General features: G+C 37.5%; 2 protein-coding genes across 6 annotated transcripts in view; one reads left to right on the top strand and one right to left on the bottom strand.

The window, feature by feature from the left end:
• Positions 1-153: 153 nt before the first annotated feature.
• Positions 154-9,747, bottom strand: LOC139773358 (serine/threonine-protein kinase zyg-8). 5 transcript variants are annotated; one of them, XM_071707765.1, is made up of 6 exons: positions 9,503-9,747; positions 7,307-8,353; positions 6,852-7,029; positions 6,432-6,725; positions 5,936-6,178; positions 154-5,260 (listed from the first exon to the last, which is right to left on the bottom strand). In XM_071707765.1, the coding sequence occupies exons 2-6, from the start codon at positions 8,350-8,352 to the stop codon at positions 3,668-3,670; spliced, it is 3,354 nt and encodes a 1,117-aa protein (XP_071563866.1). In that variant the 5' UTR covers position 8,353; positions 9,503-9,747; the 3' UTR covers positions 154-3,667. The 5 variants fall into 5 exon arrangements, with proteins under 5 accessions (XP_071563866.1, XP_071563870.1, XP_071563867.1 ...); XM_071707769.1 differs by having other exon boundaries at positions 154-5,257; XM_071707766.1 differs by lacking the exon at positions 9,503-9,747 and adding an exon at positions 9,330-9,476.
• The window catches only part of Crb (cell polarity complex component crumbs), a 35,686-nt gene continuing 20,033 nt past the window's right edge, over positions 9,169-24,821 (top strand). Inside the window, exons 1-2 of the mRNA XM_071707763.1 lie at positions 9,169-9,272; positions 11,392-11,889. Of these exons, the coding sequence (XP_071563864.1) occupies positions 11,865-11,889 (25 nt within the window). The 5' untranslated portion in view covers positions 9,169-9,272; positions 11,392-11,864. The remainder of the gene's footprint in view (positions 9,273-11,391; positions 11,890-24,821) is intronic.

Below are 24,821 nucleotides of genomic sequence, written 5' to 3'. Positions count from 1 at the left end.
CAATTGTCTTTGATCTTAAATAAATAGATAAAATAGGAAATAACAATTGCGAATATTTCATTATTATCGTTAATATTTATCTTGATGGTTTTAGGTGAGCATTAGCATGGAAATGAAATAACGGAAGGAATGAAATAGAGACTCGAGATGCAGTAACCATGAAATTTCGTAATTATATTTTTCAATATAAGTGTAAGTTTTGTGGCAGTACATTAAATAGTTGCGGGTGCATTTATGATAATGATGTGTGTTGCTTAATAATCTCAAATAACTGAAATAGTAATAAAATAGAAACCCGTAGTGCCGTCAAACATCGCGTCAACACCGATGTAATCAATTACACAAGAAATACATGTTGCAATTTATTCGCTCCCTAATATACGCTAGAAAAAAAAGTGCAAAGATAAAACTCGCGTAATTGTGTAAACCTGGCAAATCAAAATATCAAATAATTCAGATTAAATTCTATTGAAAATTATAATCAACAAAATTTTAAACGCACATACTCAAATAATATTAATAATAACATATTAATTACATTTTATGTCAAATTTAAATACGTTTCGCTATTTTCCGATTTTAATCATGTCCTTAATCGGAACTCAGCGGAACATATTTTATCAATAATTTCAAAAGTTGTTAGATTGTTTTATTAATCATATTTATACAATGCTTATTTTGGGAAAATAAACATGAAATTAACATTGCAAGACACACTGGCGTGAGGTGTTGTAGCTTTCTTTTAATTCTATTCCTGCAAATCGCAAACTAAACAGATATAGTTAATATACAGTTAAATTTGGAGAATAGAGTTGCATGATAAGAGATTTGCTTTTATACGAATATCATATCTCTAATATATTGTATATATATGTATAATATAATATAATAATAATATATAATATAAATAGTTAAAGTCACAATATGCATCTTTAATTTTTGGCGTAAATCACGTTTAAAACCTATGAACTATCATAAATTGCGCGCAGATCGATATGCTTATTAAGATATTAAGAACAATACAACAAAACAAAAACGAAAAACAAAAAAAAGTAATTATTACCGTTTATTAACAAAATTCTAAAAGTCGGGATTCCGCGCTAGAAAACGCGAATAAATGAATGACGAGCGAACGAATCACAGTAACGACATTATTTTTATCATTTTACGAGTAATCAAGCCTTACACACACGTCATTACAATTATGTACACAATTTGTCGATAGACGTCACACGAGCGCGATACAAAAATCGTCGGGAATCGCTGCAGCAAAAGTGAGACCACAAATTGGCAATAATCGAGCGACAAAGAGTGCGATGTTATGATTCTGATAATTTTCACAATTGATAAAGTTGAGTCAAGACTTGATCGAATCTCAAAAACCTCATCCTTTCGTTATTTTTGAAATTTCCGGGTTCCAAAAGTTGCAAATGTTATATATGCATATATTTTGTACTTTATATATGTATATTTGTATAAAAATTCCAATATTGTTTTAAATTAAAAGATACTTTTGTGTCCTTAATTACTTCAATGCAGAATCAAAACGGAAAATTCCATAAGTATATATCCCACAATTTAAAAAATATAACGTAAAAAGGCAATCTCTCTCTCTCTCTCTCTCTCTCTCTCTCTCTCTCTCTCTCTCTCTCTCTCTCTCTCTCTCTCTCTCTCTCTCTCTCTCTCTCTCTCTCTCTCTCTCTCTCTCTCTCTCTCTCTCTCTCTCTCTCTCTCCCCCCTTCGTTTAAAATAAGTAATTTTAAATAAATAATTGCATACACTTGAAACTGACCTATTATAAAAATAATTTTTTGTTCCTTTGCAAAACGTCCTCTTTCAACATTCTTTACTCATTTGATAAAATCAGTTATTTGAAAGAATATTTTCCTGATTTTCCATTTTGATAAAGACGACACTGTCAATTCTTGCCTTCACCTTATCAACACCTACAAAAATAATTTTAATAATAGTCATCTTTCTTTTTCTGCAGCGCATGCACTCGTTCGTCAATTTTCCAGTGTCATATCTTATTGCTAATACGACGCGGTTCCTTTACAAAAATAATTATCTTCTCGCTTTTCCTTGAATAAATTCAATGTGCACTACGCTTATCCAGCATCCCAAAATCGCCCAATTCGTCGCCCTTTGTCTTCCGTTGCGAAAATTCTTACGTTATTAAATACCAATTGCTAATCGCTAATCGCTAATCGCTAATCGCTAATCGCTAATCACTAATCGCTCGAAAATGAAGCTTTATTCTCCTAGTTATTATTTTTTACCTTAACCCTTTCGATCATACATTGCACTCTTCGAGAAACTACTCGGTGTAACTTTTACCTTAAAATCGTATTTTTTCTTAAGACAAATTTCCTTTAGTTTAAAAGAGACGTTCAAATATCAATATAAATAAGCTAAAAGTCGCCAAAATTAATTTTTACGTTAACACATATATGTTAAAGCCTTTTTCGCGTCATGGAACCGAAAAGGTTGATTGAATACTCCGTCTATTTGCGTTTTACCTATAACTAGACTTACGTAGACATCCGATATAAAATAACCTACTTAAATGCATTTGGCATGTTTTGTTCTTAATTCCAAACTCATCCGCTTCAATCTCCGTCATCATCATTCGCTATCGATCTACTACTATCTCAGTGCTGTTGACACAGTCATCCTTCCGGACGATTAAAGACTGGTTACATCATCATCGATTAGCACTCTCTATCACGCAAGATTAATTATATATTATTCTTACTCTAACTAAAAGGATATCTAAAAAAGGACGAATTGCAACCGGGATTTTAATAACTAGCAAGTCCTCCAGATTAACTCTAGAAGTTAATACTCTGGTAAGTAATTAATTTTTGCAGATATGAATTTAAATCCAGTTTTATTCTTTAAAAAAAATTTTTGCACACTTTGCGATTATATATCTGTCTTTGGTCTTTCTCAGCTATTCAATCTTCAATAGTATTAAAAATTGTATGGAATTATACGTAAATTTAAAAAAAAGTTTTGCACCATTTCACACTATTCTGTGTTGGATTATCTACAAGATTCGAGGATCTCTTTCTGAATGGCATCAGTGAAAAGTATTATAACTGCACTTTTTAACACCTGTACAATTATTTCCCAATGCTATTTTGTCGGTAAAATGCCTTAAAGAAATATTATAACTTTCTAACCCATCGTTTTATATTTCATTTTTTATTTTTATTGTAAGTAATGACCTGAAAACTTTCAGAGAAAATAGAAATTATCGATTATTGTAGCTTTTCGTTAACACTGTCACTACTGTCAATCTGAATCTGAAAGTTCAAAATCTAAGGATTATGAGATCGTTTCTACCATCGCAAAATGTTTAGTGTCATTCTTATTTAGCCCTCCATAATTTCAATTTAATAAAATTTAAAGCGACGCGAAACTTTTCTCGCGTGTACACAGTCATTAAGAAAATAGTTGTCAACTTCGATGAAGCTCGCTTTTTCAATCGCTACGCAAGAGTGTCAATCAACTTAATGACTTTAAACAATACCAATACCACAATTGCCCCATTTTTAAAGCGTTTGAACTTTGGATTTCGTCGCTCTGGCGCGAATTAGTCGTAAGTCAGCGTCCACAGTCCACACACCTTTGGCGAATCACCTCGACTCTACGCTACTCGTTATCACTTCGTCCTGGTCGTGTTCAGTACGCCGCTTGTTTTCACGTGAACATTTTGCCTGTTGGATTTGCTCCTGCTAGCAATCGTCGAGGCGTCGATCACTGATCTCCGGCTCCTATCTACTTTTTCCACCTCCTCTTCGTCCCTTCCCTTGTTGATCTCAGATCGCTGAGTGCGACCCGTCGGCTTGTACGTGATCCTCCCGGTCTTCGCTTCACTCTCGTATGTCTTCCTCAACGGCTGCGGTGTATAATACAGGCTAAACCGTTTTGTCCGCGTTGCCGACTTCTGTCTCGTTTCGTCGCGTAATTCATCCGTCGAGCTAAACTTCCGCGTTGTGACTTTATCGCCGCTGCCGCCGCCGCTGCCGCCGACTTCCTCGGGCGATCTCTTCGTTGCGCATGGAGAAAAGCAACTGTATCTCTTGCTCTTTGCATTTCTGGGATCTATCTGACTCTTCCTATTAATGTATCTTTCCTGTCGTAGCTTCACTGGCTCGTTCTTTGCGCATTTACCCATTTCTTGAACCCTACTAAACGGGCTATTGCAGTTCTTTTTGTCGAGCTGATTGTTCGATTTAGGTGATCTTAATGTATTCAGCACAGCTATTCGGGTTTGCAGTATCTTCGTAGCAGACGTATTCTGATCCTGATTATTCGTGAGCTTGGAAGATATCTGTGATGAATGATCCTTGAGACAGTTGGTCCGGTTCGTGTACCGAAAACTCACATTCTCGAAACTATCAGTCGATTCCATGCTTTGCGTCGAGCTCGATTTTTGGCCACGTGCCAATCGCGCGAATTGAATGTTTACAAAGCTGTCAGAAGTCTCGATGTCATTGCCGGTCGAACTATCGCCAGTCAGACTGTCACTCGATGTCGACGCAGTCGCGTTGCTGTTGCGAAAGTCATCGCTGTCGAATCTGCTTTCACGACTCATCTCGTACAAGTTCTTCTGGTTACATGTATTTTGCCGATTCTTGACGATGGATTTATTCGCCGACTTCGGCGTTTCACAATTTGAGTGAAAATATCTTGGCTCTTTTACCGAGTTTCCATTTTTCTGATCGCCTCGATGATTCCTAGAAGCCGTGACTATCTTCTCGGCGATGTTGCTGCAATAAACCGGTGAATTGCTGCGACAATTGCACGTATTTAAATTCTCTGGAATGCTGTTAAGCGACGAAGTAGCGCTTTGCGATTCGAGACGACGTCGCGGCCTTCTGTTATCGTTTAGATTATCTATTAGATCGTGCATTGATCGGCTCAGACTATTGATGTCTTTCAGACAGTCGGAATTAAGAAACATTAAATCATTTTCGTTGCTATTGCCGTTGGCAAAATCAATTTCATCATGATTTCGCTCATCCGATTTTCTCTGGGTATTAATGAACTCCGGTGCGTCGCAACGATCAATATCATTTTTCCACTCAGCTCTTGTTCTGGTATCGTCATCCTGTCGTTGACTGCGCTGCTTCTTGAAGTCGAATTCAAAGGTAGCCAATCTTATCGGCTTACGCTGCTGATTCCAGTATTGCTCCGCCGGTGCGTCGGCAGCAGTTGCTGTTGCGGTCTGCTCGCCTCCTAGAAAGCTCTGCTGATATACAGAGGCGGGACAAAAGAAAAGAAAAAGCACTGCTACAGATACAGCAAACCACTACAAAAGCTTTCTTAGTCTTGTGTTCGAAATAAAGCCGACAAAGCGTGAAGGAGGCAAGGTTTCTGATCACACCACGCTCATAACATGGAAATTTTGTTCAGCGTATAAAAGTAAAGGATCATAACGAATTATTAATTCTTAAATAAATTACATTTATAGAAGAATATTTATAATACGTAATCTTTTTTTTTTAATTTATAAAATAAATTCTATAATCTAGAGCTGTTCATGTTTTTGCTTCTTTTCTCGAAACTATATAAATATAAAATTCTTTATGGATTAAGTAATAATAAAATTAAATAAATTCAAAACTCGAGACGATTTCGTTGACAAAACTTATTGTTGAAATTCCAAATGTTACACTTATAAACCCGCTCTGAACTCTTTTCCTGTGTAGTGTGGCGTGACGAGCTGAAGGGAGCTGAAGGAATCGTGCCCAAAATAATAAATGCAATAGCGAATGTGTCGTGTAGCCGAGAACCACCCGATAAATTCATCTTCGGTTACTGTGAGAGAGTGAGAGAGGGGTTTTAAGCCATGCTGGTGCGGCAACGCGGTGATTTCTCTAACTTGTGAGGTACAATAACAATGTCGTATGTCAGTGACAGTTACCGCGAGCCACGGATGATCTAACACGTCCTCCGCGCTGAAGCGAAGTTCTGGCTGTGCCTGCAACATGTTCGAGATGAGCTGCTTTGCGGAATCCGATATCGTATCCCAATACGGCGATGTGAATTCATATTGACCGCTCAGAATACGCTCAAATAATTCTTCCTGTTCGTTATCTAACGATACGAATGGCGGAAAGCCGCACAAGAGAATATATAGAATTACTCCGGCCGCCCATACATCAATCTAAAAAACAATATATTTATATATACATAAGAGTTATTACAGAAATATTTTTTTAAAAGACAGATATTTATATATAATCTAAATATATTTTTCATGTCTTTATAGATCAATATTAAAAATTCTTATATTTTTGCCTTTAAAAATATATTTTCTTTAAAAGTACATGAGAAACGTGTTCCAACTAATTAATTTTTATAATAACTTTACTTGCTATACTTAACGCTGCTAAATTCGCTATAATAAATCAACATACCTTTAAACCATATCCGGTTTCGGCGAGAATTTCCGGTGCCACATAAGTAGGTGTACCACAGACTGTGTATAAAGGTTCTCGCACTACCTGCGCGAGTCCGAAATCACCTAGTTTCAAGCACCTAACGTGACTGCCATCCATCTCAACTAAAAGATTCTCCGGCTTAACATCGCGATGTACGATATGATGCGAATGTAAATAAGCCAAGGCGGAAGTCAAGTGACTGATCATCACACTCGCTTCTGCTTCGGAGAATTTCGTCGCTACTGCGATTGCATCGAATAAATCTCCACCCTGAGGAAATATCGTTTCAATTACTACATCTTTGCAATTCAATTTTACATTATAAATTAAGTTACAAATGTATCGTTTTGATTTGTTTTCAGCACTATTAAGTTTCTTTCAATTTCGATGGCGTACCTTAACGAGTTCCATAACTAAAAATAGCTGATCGGCAGTATCTTGTTCCGCAATCAAACTGATTATATTGGGATGGCAAACTTGTCTCAGTATCGCTACCTCGCTGGCTAGCATTGTCTCCTTTCCTTGACACTTGTACTTATCCACAATTTTCATCGCGTATTCAGCTCCGCTAGATCTAAAATATTAAATTTTAATGTTTCGTATCAGATTTTTTAAACAAATAAACTAAAGGCCATCTCTGGCTAAATAAATTACAATATTGCGTTACATTTTGCATGTTAATTATATTTTTTTATATAAAACTTCACTAATTATTCTTTTTACATATCGTACAATTATCTTCTATAAAATAACATCTTCTGATCTTCAAAACACGAAAACTATAGTTTTCATGTTTTGATAATTCATATAAAATTTCTATTTAAAAGTCCTTTGTGCTTTGTAATACTTACTTGTGAGTGCAATGCCTAACGACGGCAAAGTTTCCGTCTCCAATTATGTGTCCTACGGTGTAATGCAATCTCAGAGGCTGTGGCAGTATCAAAGATGACGGACTGGGTGTCCTGACTTGCGGCGTGGTAAGCGTCTTCTTGCCAGACTTTCTCGGCATCCGCGGCATCGGGCCGCTCTGTCGCTTGGAACTCCACGGACATCGGCGGAAACTCTGAACACTCTTACTCTCCTCGAAGTCCAGCTCCAAATCTTCCTGTACGGACTTCTCCGGGCCGTAAGCCACAAAGATGTCATCATTCTCAAAGAATTGCTCGAGCGAGGTCACTTGCTGACCTGACAACGTGTACACCTTCCTCACCGCCCCAGTATCGAGTTTTACCGCCTCCGTAATCGCTTCCATCGCGTGCTCGAGACTCGGCGCGTTGCGTTTGTTCAACAATAACCGCACCACCTTACGTGGCTTGGTACCGTGGCGGATCAGCGTCACGATGCGCGCTTTCACGCACAACGGAATGGCGCTGGTCTGCCTGCCGGTACCACCGCCACCACTGCTAGCTGCCGGCGACTGTGGCAGCCCAGACAGCGAGCTCCCCCGACGGACCTTGGACGCTGAATATTCGACCTTTTTAAAGATTTCACCCTGGCCAGACACCACGTAGCACTTGCCGTCCTCTAGGTCGCTGACGCTCTGTACCTTGTGACCATCCATGGTATATATCGTTCGCACCCCATTCGGCAGGGTAACACTCGAAACCAGGGCACGAGTCAGATCGGACGCGAGACTATCGAAGCTGCGATATCTTTCAGGCGTCACTGCCATTACCACACCTGTATAATATTTATCTCCATTGCGGAAGAATCGAACTCTCTTGGCTTTTTTGGTCGGAGGTGTTCTAAGGACATTTAAGGTGTGTCGCGATGTGATATCCAATATCCTCTCATCTAGACTGACTATGGTGGTCGAATTGAGTTCACTGGCACCACCCACCGAAAAGTTGCCACCGCTGGACGGCGAGGCACCTTGGCTCAGTGGTTCCTCCATCATCCTAGAGGAGTGTTACTCTTATCAATGAAACAATACATACAAGTGTTACTTGATATTTCTCAATGACATGTGACAATAAAGTCCTAGCTACTCTTATTTTATTAAAACTACCGTCTAATGTCTTTCACATATTGTAACGTGTTCCTAATAGATTTTACACCTGTTATATATAATTACAGTCTTTCAACATACGTATGTGCGTTGGCATGTTCCTAATATAATTTATACCTTATATATAATTAACAGAAAGCAAAGGTAATTGTCACATAACAATACGTTCAAAGTAAGAAAATAAATTTGTCGGAGGAATATTGAAAATGTTATTGTTTCGATAAGTACGTGATTATAATCTAACATTTTTCAATATAATTTGTTTTTAACATGGTTTAATGTATACACATGTGATACACATAATTAATATATAATCAATTACTGGCTAATGACTAAAATTAATTGAAATTTTAATTATTAGAGTCGCGTAGAGTGACGCATTCGAAAGAGAAATGCACAAATATATTACCCTTTAATAATTTATTATCTTTCAGTCTAACTTTACAGTTACAGACGTGTTGTAATGTAACGAAATTATAAACCAGCCAGGCCCTCTTATCTGCCATCCCACCGATCCCACCACATCCCACTACAAATATAAAGTCACCTGGAGATTATCGCGGGCTCGCGCTGCTGATAAATTAGACAGTCCCCCGGAATGGCATTCCAGCCTTTTTTACCCCCTCATCAGCAATAGCATGAGTCACGCTTTAGAAAGTGCACTTGACAGGTGCAGCGGGAAGTGCGGAAACGGGAATTCCATTTGGCGATCGTGAAACCGCTACCAGCTGCCGCGAACAGCACGCCAGACGCTAATTTACGCCTAGTTGTTGGGGACTGATATCAGAGCACGACTAGCACGAGGACAGGTATAAACTATGGACGGGGATAGGATGCTGCGTGGCTGCGGTGCGAATGCACTTAACCTGCTCTCACTCGCCCGTTGGGCGCCGTCCGTTGTCCGCCGTCGTCGTCGTCGACGAATGACGAATATGACGATCCGCCCGGTCGGCGCGGCGGTCAACCCGGTACGGTGCACGGTGCGTGCGGCGATTCGCCTAACGAACACGCGTGTACGTGTATCCACGCTGTCACTCACCTGCTCGCAGTCCGAGCAGAACGTGGTCGATCGTCTTCGTCTCGGTGGCACGGGACACGGGACACGGGACGTGCAGCGTACAGCCGTCCAGCCCCAGCCCCAGCCGTTTGACGCGCGCGCGCGCGCGAGACAGGCCGAGCGCCAAGCGCCGAGCGTGAATCACCAATGATCACCACTGATTACCAATTCACCACCAGCGAGCTGACATTTTCACAGCGTTCCGGCGACTCCGGCGACCGCAAACACTAGGCACTAGGCACGCAGTGCAGTGCAGTAGCACTTCACTCGCGCATGCGCGCTGCAAACTGAATTCAACATTCAATTTTGTAACCTGTTACTTACAACTTGAAAAGTTTATTACAGAATTGCAGTTCCCCTTACAGGATTCAGTAACTTTTATTTTCAACACCGGAAAACCGCTAAAATATTCTTAATTCAAAATTTCATAATCGAAAGCTAGGTTGCGATTGTCGCAAATTACTTTTATTGCTGAATCGACAATTAAATATTAGTTTCTCACGAAATTCGATGTCGACGCTTTGCATCGTTAAATCACCGACGAGATGATACTGATGAAGATATATCAAAGACTATCAATCTTACAATTAGGTTAATTTTCATGATTATTATCAGGGCCTTAAGAACCCGGAAGTAATTGAAAAATATTAACATTATCTACATATAACTGTCGATTTAAAATTTTCGACCGACGACTTATAATAAATATCTGAACAATTAGCTTATAATACAGTTTTAAATTCGTGATTTATTATATATATTATGCAGATGTTTCATAACTAAGCATTCATATTTACAACGCATTAATATTATATATATATTGTGTTGCACTACCGCATTTTTTTATGTAATATAAAATAAGACGAAACTACTAGCAAAGAAAGATACGTCGGTAAAAATCAGTTGTCTCGATAGACAACAGTAAGATGTCACTTTGAGTCCTTTTTGAAAATTCGACATTATTTCTTTTTAAATAATCTTCATTTTAAACAATGATTTCTTTGATCGCTGTTCTTTAACTTTTGAAAGAAGACCCGTTATATAGATTTTAGAGAAAAAAATTTAATAATTTGGAGATATTTTATTACATTTAGATTAAGATATACATATATCTTTCATCAGTCTTTTAACACTTATTTTGAATTTATCAAAATTATTTTTCTATTATTTGAGTCTTTGCAAATTTTCGTTAGAAAGGTATTCATTCATAACTATATTCTAATAATTCAGACATTTTATTATATAATACCTAAACCTGATAATATTGTTAATATTTTAAATTTAAAAAATGTATATTTTTCATTAGATGTGATATCTTTAATATGTAACCAAATAAAAAAATTATCAAACATTTTTTTCTTAATTTTACCGTTCTTATTAATTACGTTTCTCTTTCTTTTTAAAATATTTCTATATATTCTTCTAAAATCCGTCTATCGTATAATAAATCAATTTTAAATAGAGCTGCTATCTTTGCGCAAAAAGAAATGTTGAATCGCATGTTTTTATTATAACATAAAATGTTTTTACAACTTACGTTTCAACTAAAAAGTTTAATGTCGCTATTATAAATACTAAATATGTATACGTGAAAATTTAGATCCTTATATTTATACAACGAATAGGAGGTTTTCTTCGCCGCAGTGAATAAATAACAAAAGTGATTAGATTTCCTTGACGATAACTGGCAATTTATTATCCTTATTCGCGAATAAGAAAATGTTGACGTGGATTTGAGAAAGGGGTTTCTTTTCTCAAATCTACGTAAAAATTTACAGCAAATTTATTATCGCAAATTGAAATCAACGAGAACGAAATGATATCGCTAATCCTTGGCTAAACGAATCACTTTTTCGTTTCTTTGTTCGTAGCTGGCGCGCAGGCAAACGAATAGGCAGGTAACCGTGGTCACCAGGTAACTCATACATTGCAACGATGACCGAGAAGGAGAGGGGCCCGACGCAGGACGCAGCGACGCAGGTCGACTCTGTCGAGCGAAGTGGCCGAGGTGGCGGCGTTCTCGTTCTCCGCCTCCGCCACCGTCACCGCGTCAGCTCGCACTGCTCAGTGCTCGCAGTTCGCAGTCTCGTTCGGCGAGCGTTCGTCGTCGGTGGTCGTCGGTCGAAGGAGGTCGAAGCTGGTGGGCGCGCGGGTGTGGAGGTGAAAAAGTGGAGAACGTACCTCGGAGCGGAAATTTATTTTTTCACGGCGTGCGGGGAAAAAAGTGCGAGCGGGAAAAACAGGCAAGAGGAGCAAGAGGAGCAAGAGTAGCACAATGTTGAGTGCGTGAGAGGGTGAAACGAGACGAGAAGAAGGAGCCGAAAAACAGACTCGGAGCCGGAAAATGCGGGCGCGACACGTCGTGGCAGGTGAGTCAGGCAGGTCTCCCCCTGTTAAGACCGCGGCCGCGCCGCGCGGTTGCGGTCGCCATCGCTCCGTGCGACCGTGCGAGCGTCGCGTCGCGGACCGGGGCCCTGGCCCCTGAGTGGCCCTGACGCGAGACGCCGCGCCGCGCAAACGCTACGCCATGCCGCGCCGCCGTCCAGACGCGAAATCTTACCTAAGAGAAACGTTGAAATCGTTTTAATTTACGTCGATCCGCGATCGTTGATCCCGAATGTTAAATCTTCCATCGCGAATATAACTATAGCGTTCACCGAATTGTGATTCATCCGAATTGTGGATCCTGAATATAAACGCAGTGTAAGCGATGATCTACGCTGACTTACGAGAGATCCTGAATCGATAATCGAGCTATAGCGAATCAAGACAAAGCGATATATATCTATATTCTCTTATTATTATTTTTTAAATTAAACTGAATTAAAATAATAATAAAAGTGTACAATATATATGTTTGTGTGTATAGATACATGCATATATAAAATTATTATGTATATGTATATACTGTATATATAATTAATTGATGAACCCTGGATATTATCCGATACTAAAATCATTAGGAAGCATTGCATTTAGATATAGGATCGAGGAATTTTTACGCTTAGTTCCAGAAGACTTCTTACTGGAGACGAAATTCTTTTTACGAATTTTTAAATAATCAAATGAAAAATCCTCGTAAGTCAAAATATCAAGACTGTTTGATTGTTTTGCTAGGTAATTTGTGAATAAATTCAGGGCCGTGGGACAATTCAGACAATTGTGACAGGTGCAGGAAAAATTCACCCTCGAAACATTCTGCATACCTATACCTAACCGTCTACCTGAGGTACTGTTATGAGAAAAGCATATCGTTACGCTCCAAGGGAGTCTGGCATTTTGATTGTAGTTAACAAAGAGTCTCTGGTAATCGACGTTGTATAAAAATAGCTTATCGCGTTGCAAAATAATAATTGATAGAAAAATTTCACTGCCAAAGATATCACCCGGAAAACTATATAGATTTGAAACAAGTATTTTTCTTAAAAAAATACAAATTGCAGCATAGTTAAAATATGGAAAAATATTATATAGAATTAAAAAGGATTAGACGAAGCTTAAAAAGTTAAGAAAGGATAGATATCCTATATGGAGATATATGTATAATAAATATAGAACTGAAATTTTACTTCTCTTTCTCTCTCTTTCTCTCTCATAGTCTACGTATTTTGTATCACCTTTTTGCATCTCGAGGTTCGCAGATTATCGGCCATCTATTTTGCTGTTTTGAGAGTTTGTTTGACTAGATTTAGGTATATGTTATATCGCTTGGCTCTCTAGCGTTCTCTGGGAGCATCACGTGATGCGCTAACGAGACGAAGCTGAATCTATTGAAATCTCCCGCAGGTGAGTTCAATACCAGATCCCAGAACGAGTAAAATCAGCTCCCTTGGCTCCTTATGATTGAATTTTGATAATACTGAACCTTCTCTTCAATCGCGCAATGTTAATTTTTATAAAACAATTATGTCTTATAAATTTTGAATTTTATTAAAATTAATTTCGAGACATATTCCAATTATTTGAAATTCATTTAATTTTCCATAATACAAAAACATTCTCTAATTAAATTTTTCGAGCGTTGTTGTTTAATAATTTATTATTTGAGGATTGCATTTAAAGGGAATAATTTGCATTTGTGTGGCAAAGGAATTATAGCAGTGCCAAATGAGAGAATTATAACGTTGCGTGAATTATGGAATTTTCTAACGAGCGTGATAAACCAGTTGGACATTCTCTTCCGTGGTATCGTATGTGACAATGAAAAATTCTGATTGCGTGCGATGCGGTATTAATCGATATCGCTTGGTGCAACGAACCTTCGAAATGCATTTGCAAAAAGTAGAACGATTCAACAGTCGAAAGCAAAAGTGGCTTAAGTTAATAAGTCTCTTCGCTACTCGATTCTTAATTTTTTTAGAAGAGATGATAATCTTATTTTATCATTTGTATTATTATATAATAATAACCATTGTATAATCAGGCATAATGTGTGTATTCGAGAACAATGTTTTTGACTCCAATGTATTCGACATCTTTCTATTGTGAGTTGTAAAAAATATTGGATTGCACGTGCACATGCGAGTTGTGATAACAAAAATTTCTGAATTTAGTAATTTACTAACGATTAGGATTTTAATTAAACTGTAAAAACAAAATAATTAAATCCATCGACAATTATGCTACCTGATCCTTAGAAAAGTGTTGTAATCGTACCGATACAAATCTTAATGACATTATTATCGTGTGGGAAAGCGGATGTGTCCTCACGTTTGGCATGCCTGATTTTCTTCTATTTCTTTTTGTATTAGATTTTATTTTATTATTCCTGCTTCGCGCGTTTTATGATTTAATACTAAAATTTTAAGATACATATACCTAGTTCTCCTACAACTATGCATAAAATATTTTTTAATTTACATTATTAAGAGAAATATAGAATCTATAAAGATTTTTGTAGAATTCGATAAGTCCTTCATTTTAATAGCAACACAGTTCTGAAACAAACAAATATTGAAATATTCAGGTACTGTGCTGTGTTTCAACGTTTGGAACACCTGACGATTTTTTCGTGCCGTCAACAATGGAATGGTTTCTCCTGGAGTTGGAATTTCCATTTGGATTAGAAGAGAAAGAGGAAAGAAAGAAAAATGCCCATTTTCCACAATAGATAAAATTCTTGCGAAGGTACAGTTCTGAAACAAACAAATATTCAGGTACTATGCTGTGTTTCAACGTTTGGAACACCTGACGATTTTTTCGTGCCGTCAACAATGGAATGGTTTTTCCTCGAGTTGCAATTTCGATTTGGATTAGAAGAGAAAGATGAAAGAAAGAAAAATGCCCATTTTCCACAATAGATAAAATTCTTGCGAAGGTATGCGATTGCAAATGAGACGTTTTTCTCGTCCCGAGAAGAATAAAAGCTGGAATAATTCATAGGCTGGTTATCTCCCTGCGAGTGAGCTTCCGCTTTTATGCGCACCTTTCCGGTCACGTAAAAGCGCGCCGCGCATTGACCGCGCACGAGGAGGCGCTCTTTCGTAACGGTATAAACTTTTACCTCTTCGGGATCACCGGCGTGGATCAGTGACCGACCCGAGAGAGTCACTACGATGACCCGTGAAATTGTCGTTCTCAGACAACGAGTACTATGCAAATTTACAAACTATACAGCAAAGATCAACCATCAACTCTCGTAAAAATTTCCAGAAATAAATAATTTTATCTTATAAGCTGCTTGTAAAGCTTTCTTGCATCTCGAGAAAATATATAATACAAAATCTTAATTATTAAATTACAAAAATATATTACAGTTTGTAACGCTTGGCGTTTGTAAATCTTGAACGGGTGGCGGATCTTGATGTTCTCTAACTTCTCGTCACAGACGTTGTCCAACTGTGTCCAACTTTCCAAAACTGTAAAGGCCCGTCAAACTCGGGAAAATGTCCTTTGTCCGCTCCGTGAAAGATGCTTTAGACCGGGGCGGACAAACGGCTTATCGCTCCAGGAATTTCTGTGCGCTTCGCGATCGTGCCGTAGCCGAGCACTCTTTTCGTATGGAAATACGAAAGCTGACGCGAGTTTAGATAAGCGACCACCTGTGTGTGTGTAAAAAGTATCATCCCTATGAATCATCTCAATTTTTCGAACAATGTCGAGACGTTGGAGCGAAGTAACGAACTGCGGAGTCTGCGATATCGATATCGATAAATTGCTCGAAATAAATTGATTTAATTGAAAACGATGACAATAGGGAAATGATGGTTTACAACGGGTAACAACATATTTGCATAACAATATTGATGCATATATACATATCTTGCCTAGAAGATGCCTCTACAAATACTTGCTGAAATTAAATTTGGTTAAACGAACTCTTTTAGGATTTTATTGTTGCATTTTAATTAAACTCTCTATCAGATTCTTACAGATTTCTTACAGATATTCTAATAGGTACCTACTTTATAAGGAAAGATTCTCCTTTCTCAAGCTTTCAAGATATTCAAAATTTCCAAGAATCTTCGGTTTTGAATGATAATTTGAAGTAATTCGAAACTTTACAAGATACTGGACTAGCAAACTTTCGAAAGAGGGCATCGTACGCTTATATTATTAGTCAGAGACCAAGTTTTCTCAGGCATTGTTGTACGCGACACGATATCGATAACCACGCTAGAAGAGATCGATAGTTTCACGAACAGACGTCGTTTCCTCTCTGAAAAAGCATTTAACGGAACGTCATCTCGCTCGAGAGCGGAGGCGTGTGCGCGTATGTGACGCAATTGTTCCACGTGTCGCCTGTCAATTTATATCGAGCCAGCACTCGACGCGACCGACGAGGCGTCGCGAATAATTTTGCGGATAATTCGCTGCGGGCGAAAAATATTTCGAGTGTATTAAACTCGTTTCTGCTATGATCGTACTTGTCGCTCTATGTTTTTATTGCATTTCACGTTTTTAAGAGGACCTTGCGGGCACGAGAGAGCTCTGAAAGCTTTTACACGAATTTATATCGTTCGTGTCCGATAAAGGAACTTCTGATACGATTGCAAAATATTCGATGCAGAATGTTTTTTGTGTCATTATTGCAGATTTTGTATAATAATAATAGGTTTTGCACAACGTATCCAGAATATACGATGCAAGTTTTTTTTCTTCAACGATATGGATTCTTCTTATTGACAAACACGCGTGAATCAAGGAATAATTTTGGATTATTCAGACAAATTTTTTTTTCTCTATGTGTGTATATGCATGCGTATGTTTTTTTCTTATACATATATATTTTTTTCTTTACGATTCGTACAATGCAAACATCGAAAAATTTCGATAAATGAGATTCTCTATAAAAAAAAGAGAATGTTTCTATTCGACTGACCGCGAAAGCGCGCTCGCGGGATGTCACAGCGGAAAAACGCAGCGAATCGAATGAAAGTTGCATCCGCACGAGTGTGCACGATACCGGCGTTAAATTACAGAACCGGCTCAGCGTGGCGTAATATTACGCTCCGTTCACTCGCGCGAAATTCGAATGCGAAAAATAAATTCCGATGTGTCTTCCGGCTCGTCATTGAATTCAAATAAAACGCGCAATTATTTCACACTTCACACTAGAAAACAATTCTTAATTGTTAATATTTGTGTTTGTGATTTCTGTATGATTTCCAAATGTATGATTTGAAAATACATACATTCTAAAACTAGATTCTGAATATTATTTTTCGAGGCAATTTTATGTTTAAGAATATTATTTACAAATTAACAATTATTTTAAACAAGACGACTTTTAATTAAAATGAATTTTCCAAGAAAATGTACCTTTAGAAAATGGATGATGAAAGATAGAAATAAAAAACGTTTGATCTTGCCGCGAAATGTTTTCTTTAGCTTTAGGGAAAATATGTATAAAGAATGGAATCTTGTGAAGACAGTTGTAAGAAGGGGCACATGGCCTCTGTGAATGACGCCAGAACCCCTAGAGCCCAGTATTTTTACAAAGAAAGATATTTCACAGGTCCCGAGGACTCATTCGAGTGCCTAATTTTGACAATTAACAGACCCTCTTTCAGCCCCCACTCGAATCTCATATACTTAAACTCTCAAATGAAGCAACGAAAAATACATTTACCGTCGAGATAACACTCTCAAAAGAGCATTGATTAGTTAATTAGTCTTGTTATCTTTGATGAATGAATTAACAAAAAACTTAGGGATTTGATAATTTCACTTCGCCGATTTTCCATGAACTGATAAGTATAATTATAAATTTTAACGAGAGAACTTGTTGCCTCTCGTTATTTTCTTATAGTTATAAAAAATTATAATTTTTTATATACAATATATATCTTATACAGACAAGATGTTTGAAGTTATCGAATAAGTTTCTTCTTTTTTGTGACAGTAAGGCAACAATATTCAGAAAGCCATCCCTTCCGCAAGTATGTCGCATGTATCATAACACAGCTGAATCATCAAATTGACGGCCAAGTGCAATCCGCGCGCGATAATTCTTTCGTACTTTGATATGCAGCGTGATGAATATTTCCGTCACGTGTATGAAGTAAACTAGAAATATTTTTCAACATTTATAACGTTTCCACGAACCTTAAAATACGAACGTAAAATAAAAAACTTTTTAACCAGATAAAACTCCAAACTAAAATAATGTTTTTTTTTGCGTGTATTGCTTTACATCTTTTCCGAAAAACTTACGCGCTGAAAATAGATCGAGTGAGATTTGAAAAATAATACCCCTGCCAATACACAAACTGTTGCGGGAACTTTATATTAAATTTCAAGAGTTTTCTTTGAAGAATCTCGAGACGACTTTGCCTATACGGAAGTTTAAATTGAGGATTAATTACGTGTTGTAATAGATAATCAAATAGAAAATGGCCAAAATTATATTGGAAGCAGCGTTTTTATTTAAAAAGCAATGATCTTTTATTATTTTATTAATTGTAAAATATATTATCGAGCATGTAGAATTGATCCTTCTTCACTTCCCTTTTTCAAATAAGCTGATTAATAACTAACTCCCAAAGTTTCGCAAAGTTACTTCAGCTTTATCCCGCGTTCGGGGAGCATCGAACAGAACACAGTCATACAGCTTTTATGAATCATAAAATCGAGATATATTGCGGTGTTAAACGTAAAGGAATCATCGACGGTGAATACATTTTTTGATATACGACTTTATAGTCTAAACTTGTTAAGTTTTACATGCTCACGCTTTGAAATTAACGTGATTAATGTGCCTTTTTGTAAATTTCCATAAAGCTCTCCAGACTTTTTTTAGGCTTTTCCTCTTATCTCTATTATTAAAAATAAGAAATTTATCAATCAATTTATTTAAAAAAAATTAAATATATCATTTCCATCAAGAACGCAAAATATTTAATCGTTTATTCTATAAATATTTTTTAAATAATATATTTTACATATATGCAATAACTGAAAAATTTATAGAGATTTATAAGAAAAGAAATTGTAAATTTTTCCAAATAATTTATCCTTTTTGACTTGCAAGTTTTGTAACCTATTTGCTGTTCTATTATAAATGTCTCAATTATCCTAAGAGAGAAAAAAGAAAAGATAAAATTTTCTAATGTCAAACGAGATATTTTCTGACGACTGTAATGACTGTCTATTACGCGAGTCATTCACAGTATTGGAATACTTTCATAGTATGCACTTATGTTATCTGAGTCTACCATTTAGGAGCGAATGTATAGATATCCCGTAATCCACCTCCGATATAGGTGTAATCCTGATGAAGACGCAACTATGTAGATATGTGTATGTGTGGGTATGCGTTTCCCGTCGACGTTACGAGCCGCCGCGCCGCGCCGCATAAAATTGCGTAAAGTCGATAGCGATTGCGACTCGTCACCGTCGTCCGCTCGTTTATTTCTCCTCACTCCAAGTTCTTCGTCAGTAATAACAAGTAAGTGGAATCGATTTTATCAGGATCGAGTACGAGTCGCGTTGATATCGCGCATCCTGCTTCGTATTTGCGGAGTTTGAGAAGGGAATCTCACGCGGAAGAGAAAGACAGGCAGCGATGACCGATGAACGATTTATCGTTTTCGTTCGTACAACAGGGTCGATGATTGTCCCGATCTGCAACAAAAGCCATATTTCGCAACGCAACGCCGCGGGAATGCAAGGATCGCGAAAAAAGAAATACACTCGACCATGGAATGCCACGGCGATTGTATACGTATGCTCGTTCCACATGAGCTCTCGATACGGCGCGGAATCGCATTTACAATCGCGGCACATATACATGTGATAAGCGAAATCGCGTTTCAGCATTTCGTGCCAATTACAAAAATTCACGAGTGAAATATCTCGTTGGAAAGTTAGATCGACGTGAGATATTTGCGCGGAGGAAGCGAGATAAATGATGATTGATGGCGATAATAGGATATATGCCGGGACTTATAAGATCTAGAGGATCATGAAAGGTCCAGAAACTAGAGGAGCGAAATAAATTCGCGGAATCGACCGCGGAATCTCTCCGTTTGAACGAAAATAACGAAGAAAATTAATCTCAATTTATAATTTTACCGGAACTATATATTAAGAGAAACTGTTTAAATTATTGTAAAAAAACACTCCGACCGCAAAATATTACACACGAAATATGTACGTCGATTCGATTGTTTCTTAATTTCTTGATTTATCGGAGAATAAATAGGAATTACGAGATATAAATAAACCAGAAATGTAATGGACATTTGACGAAGCACAATTCGCGTTTTTCTGGTGACGTAAACGTTAACAAGGACTATCTCCTACGCTTAATAGAGTCTCCTGCGAGAGATCGATTTTCCGAGAATTGTCAGCGGCTTGAATGGTTAAAGGATGACGAACACATCGACATGCTAATTAACGTTGAATCCTGATAGCTCGAAATGTGAAAGGAGCCTCAACCGCGACGCCCAAATTGACTTCCGTTTATTCCGGGTATCATCCCCGGGGCTTGACGTAAAACGGGCGCAATTCGCGTCGAAAATAATACGTCTCGTCCGACCGGATCCGGTTTCGGCGAAGACGATTATACATATTTAATACGATCATAAATATCGCACGGATGTCGCACAATACGTGGCTATATCGGGAACGCTCGTTCTTCTAGTGTCGCATCTCTCGCGACTCGCGACACTAGTGAAACGCATCGCTTCATGTAATTCCGTACTATATACTATACTGTAGATAAAGGAGTTGACGGAAATTAGATAACTCTTATTAAGGTAATCGTATGATTATTTGCGTAATGACACACAAAGCGGAATTATTTTTCTTTTGACCAAAATTAGACTAATTATAGTCTCAATTAGCTCCGATTTTCTAAAATAGTGAATTATCTAAATAATGATGTTTTTAAATTACAATAGTCAGTCGGGAAAACCTTGAATTTATTTTTATTTTGTGCATTTATTTGGTGTATTTTACACAATGTCTTTCATTATTTATTTTATTATATATTTTCTACCAAAGAAAAATAAATCAGCAAAATTTCGGAAATTTCACGTCGTCGTGAAAGCCTCTTTTGTTCACTTTTAAGGCATTCTCCTTTATTTTTCCACGAACCTTTTAAATCTCTTTTAACCCTTCAGCGTCTTTCGAGATTGCTGCGTTGCACCTAAACACAAAATGCAAGCGACTGACTCCTCTTACGCTTACGACGCTTGAAACGAAAAACGGTTAACGGCGGTTTCGTCTGGCCATCAGGTAACAACGCTTACAACGCAACGTTGTAATACGCCTCTCTTCCTACATGGTTGTATACGTGTACACGTACGTTGTTCAAGGCACGCACCTGAGCGTGAAGCGAGGGACTCGCGTTGATGCACCGATGTGGCTTCCAACTACGCTCACCTTACCTAGTATATTTTGATAACTCGAGAGCAAAACAAGTTTTAAGTTTTAACCGTTTACAAGAGTTTAAATAATAGGCAGTAAGTGTAGGTTACCGAGCCATAAAACAATAAGACTGGAATATTTTTTATGTAATTTTCCCTTTTATTCTTTATAAAAAGCGGAATTGATTAATTGCGAAATTATTTCATTTATAAAATTTAAGATAATAATTATATAATTTTTTATCAAGTTTATATTTACGAATTTATTACAATTATTATATGTTAGATTTAAGAAGATTTTAGAAATATGCGTGTAATGATGAAATGAGGAAGAAGAGAGCCACGTAGATGACATAAAAATTCACCTCTGGCACGCGGTACATCTAATGCACTCTCGTCGGCCTTTGAGAGTCGCATGTCGTCGATCTAATCATCGAACTTTCGAGCTGCGGAGATTGCGCTCCCGCGATAATTGCACCCGGGTAATTAAATCGAGCGGTTTTTTTCCTTTTTTTTCGTTACTTGGCGAGAAAGCCTCTGGCCGAGCTCTCGTTCTACGACGTCGTCGAGCGGAACGCGATATTACAATGAGATTTAAAAGCGATCGATATTCCGCACGTCAGACATACGGGTCGCGCGACTTGCCTCCGCGGAGATTTCCCAATCGGGAATCTCGGGTCTAAAATCGAAGGAAATCCGAACGTTTAAAATTAAGTGTGCGATGTGCATAATAAAACGTAAATAATGAGGGAAACATCAGGGAAAGTAGCAAGAAAGCGCCGGATAATAAAAGGTAATAAAGAAGGGGTCAAATCACGCGAAATGCATCCACTCCGTATGCAAAGTATGTGGGAAAGCGAGAGGGAGGCGTTGGCGTTTCTAAGGCGGAACACTGTATTCACCATCGCCGGCAGAATGCAATTCTGTTGTGCAGTTATCCGTCATTATGTGCCAGGTTGCGGTACTCTCGCTCGCTGCATCCTGCCGCTTTTCTATCGCGGTTCCTTGGCCTCGCGTTCGAAGAAATCAACAAAATTATATTAAAGAAGAGAAGAGTAAACATTATATTACTGATTGACGTAAAAAGACTGAATTAAAAATTGATATGTTCTTCCTTTTTGGAAATTTTTTGATTAACAGTATTAACCTTTCGACTCCCAGGATGATTTCCTGTGATTTAGACATAAGTTCCCAAGAAGGGCGAATGGCTCGCCCCCCTCCCCCCCCCCAGTAAATAAGTTATATATTTTCTTGAAAGTTAATTATATTATACTACGCATTTATTTGTCTCAAAAATAAAAGCTTATAACTTAAAAATAAATTAGACAAATCCACAAAAATTATCAAAATTTTTTGGCAGAATTATTCTAAAAAAATCATTTATAGGGAGAACGAATCGACCCGCGAGAAAGAGTCGAAAAGTTAAACATATTTTAACATTGTATAATCTTTAATATTTATATTTATAACATTAATTTATATTTGTAATATATAAATATTAATATTTGTGTGTGCGTAAATATATTCTTTGTTTCCGTTTTCCCCGAAAATCAGATTTATGCATCGCTAGATATACAATGATTGTGCTAGTTTAATGGAGGCGTCGATGGCTTTTAATAATGCAGACGTAGAAAGTTTGTCGGCGTGGCTCCCTCCTCCCAGGTCTGTTGTTAGTTAACTGCAACCTGCATCGCGATGCACACTGTCGTACATAATTCCCGACTTCCCGTAGACGGCGTGTATGCGCCGTCATCTCCTCGTCTCTCGCCTCTCGTCGCTCGCCTCTCACGGGAAAAGCTGATTTCTCACAATACGGAGATTAAACCTTTACCTACCTCGGAAATTAGCTTCCACGCGTGCGGGACCAATAAGCGGATACTCTCGTTTTCGTAAATGACAAGATTGTTGCGCTCCTTAAATTATACAATATTTCTAATTAAAAATTGTCGATCGGTTTTCAATGTACATCAAGAACGTTTCGCACACGTCAATGTAAAATTTATAAAATTCACGAATTACATAAAATATAATATTTATTTATTATAATTTATTAAGATTTACGCACGACGATGCGCTTATAATAATTTGTCGGAGAATGCTTGACATAAATAAGAACTACGAGAACTGTTTCTATTACCTGGAGAGTCACAGCCTTGTCATAATAATGCCAGTGGCTATATTTCGCAATAGACAAAGGAACCTCCTTATTCGCGTCCGTCGCGCATAGCGCGATCGTTGAATTCCCACGTGTCAGTGAACCGAAAGCTCTGCAACACGAACTCGGCCATAGCCACGTGCAATAGTTCTGTTCTAGTTACAGTTCTGTTTGTCTCTCCTTTCTTTCTCCAGAGACCGATACTCATTTCTGCGTGAACAAAGCGTTTTATCAAGAACATTTCATTAAATATTACCCAAGAAATTATTTTATTAAAATTACTATTTATTAATTTAATATCCACCTGTATTTGCATATAATCCAAAGATTTAATTAATTTTATTTTCAATATTTCGACTACATGAGTAACTGTGCCAAAAATTATGTCTATGTAGATTGCCTTCTAATTAAAATTATATTAAAATTTGCCAGAAATTAATTCATTGCTATGAAACGTTATCGGGTTTTATCAGCGAAGTGGAAATGGTCCATAGAAATTTCCTTCCTCAGCATCATCCTCGCCGTCTCCGTACGACTTTGTAAAAACAGCCACACCGAATCGTCCTGTACGAACTTTACATTACATTCCAAAACTCGTCGGTATTCACCTATGAGAGCTGAGTTATACGACTCGACTGACTCACAATTGCCACGCCTTCGTCGAGCCGAGTATAATACTCTTTGTTGCGCGGAAAACGTTGCATTTCGAGACAGCGTGTCGTGCTCCACACCGCAGTCTCGATTAGGCTAAATTAAACTAAACAGTGGGACGACTCGCTCGAGTAAAACGTCGATCGGTACTTTCGTGATTGTTATATATATGTATATTGCATAAAGTATTTGCAATGCATTTTTTCACGTTAAATTTGATTGTTTTAAATCCGTGCTTGGCGTCCAACGAAACAGTATAGAGAGTATCTCTCGGCTTTGCATGTTCTAATTGAAAGAGTGAAGAAGAGAGCTATTTATTCGGAGAGAAAGTGGACTGTACTTTATGCCAGGGAGAGCATATCGTGCGTATCTTCGTGAAAAATTCTGTTGACCGAAAGGCGTAACTTATGATTACGTTACGCATTTTCGTACGCAAAGATTGTTTATCTACGAATAGTTTATCTACTGCATAATACTTCTGGGATTGAGAAATTCGTAAAGCATTCATAAAGTAAAGCACTAATTAAAGCTTATATATGTTCTTATAATTTGTGTGCAGATATTATTACTTTGCATTGATTAATATGGAAATTCAAATGACATATCGTAACGCATTTCTATTTTAGTTGATAAATTTAAGAATGCAGTTTTATGCAACCAATACGCTATTACTTAACAATTA

The sequence above is a fragment of the Temnothorax nylanderi genome, unplaced genomic scaffold, assembly GCF_030848795.1.
Source record: "Temnothorax nylanderi isolate EJ_2023f unplaced genomic scaffold, tnyl_v1.0 TNYL_tig0060_pilon, whole genome shotgun sequence".
NCBI classification, from domain to species: Eukaryota; Metazoa; Arthropoda; class Insecta; order Hymenoptera; family Formicidae; genus Temnothorax; species Temnothorax nylanderi.
Note: the sequence above shows the minus strand (reverse complement) of the source record. Positions and strands in the feature narration are given on the sequence as shown.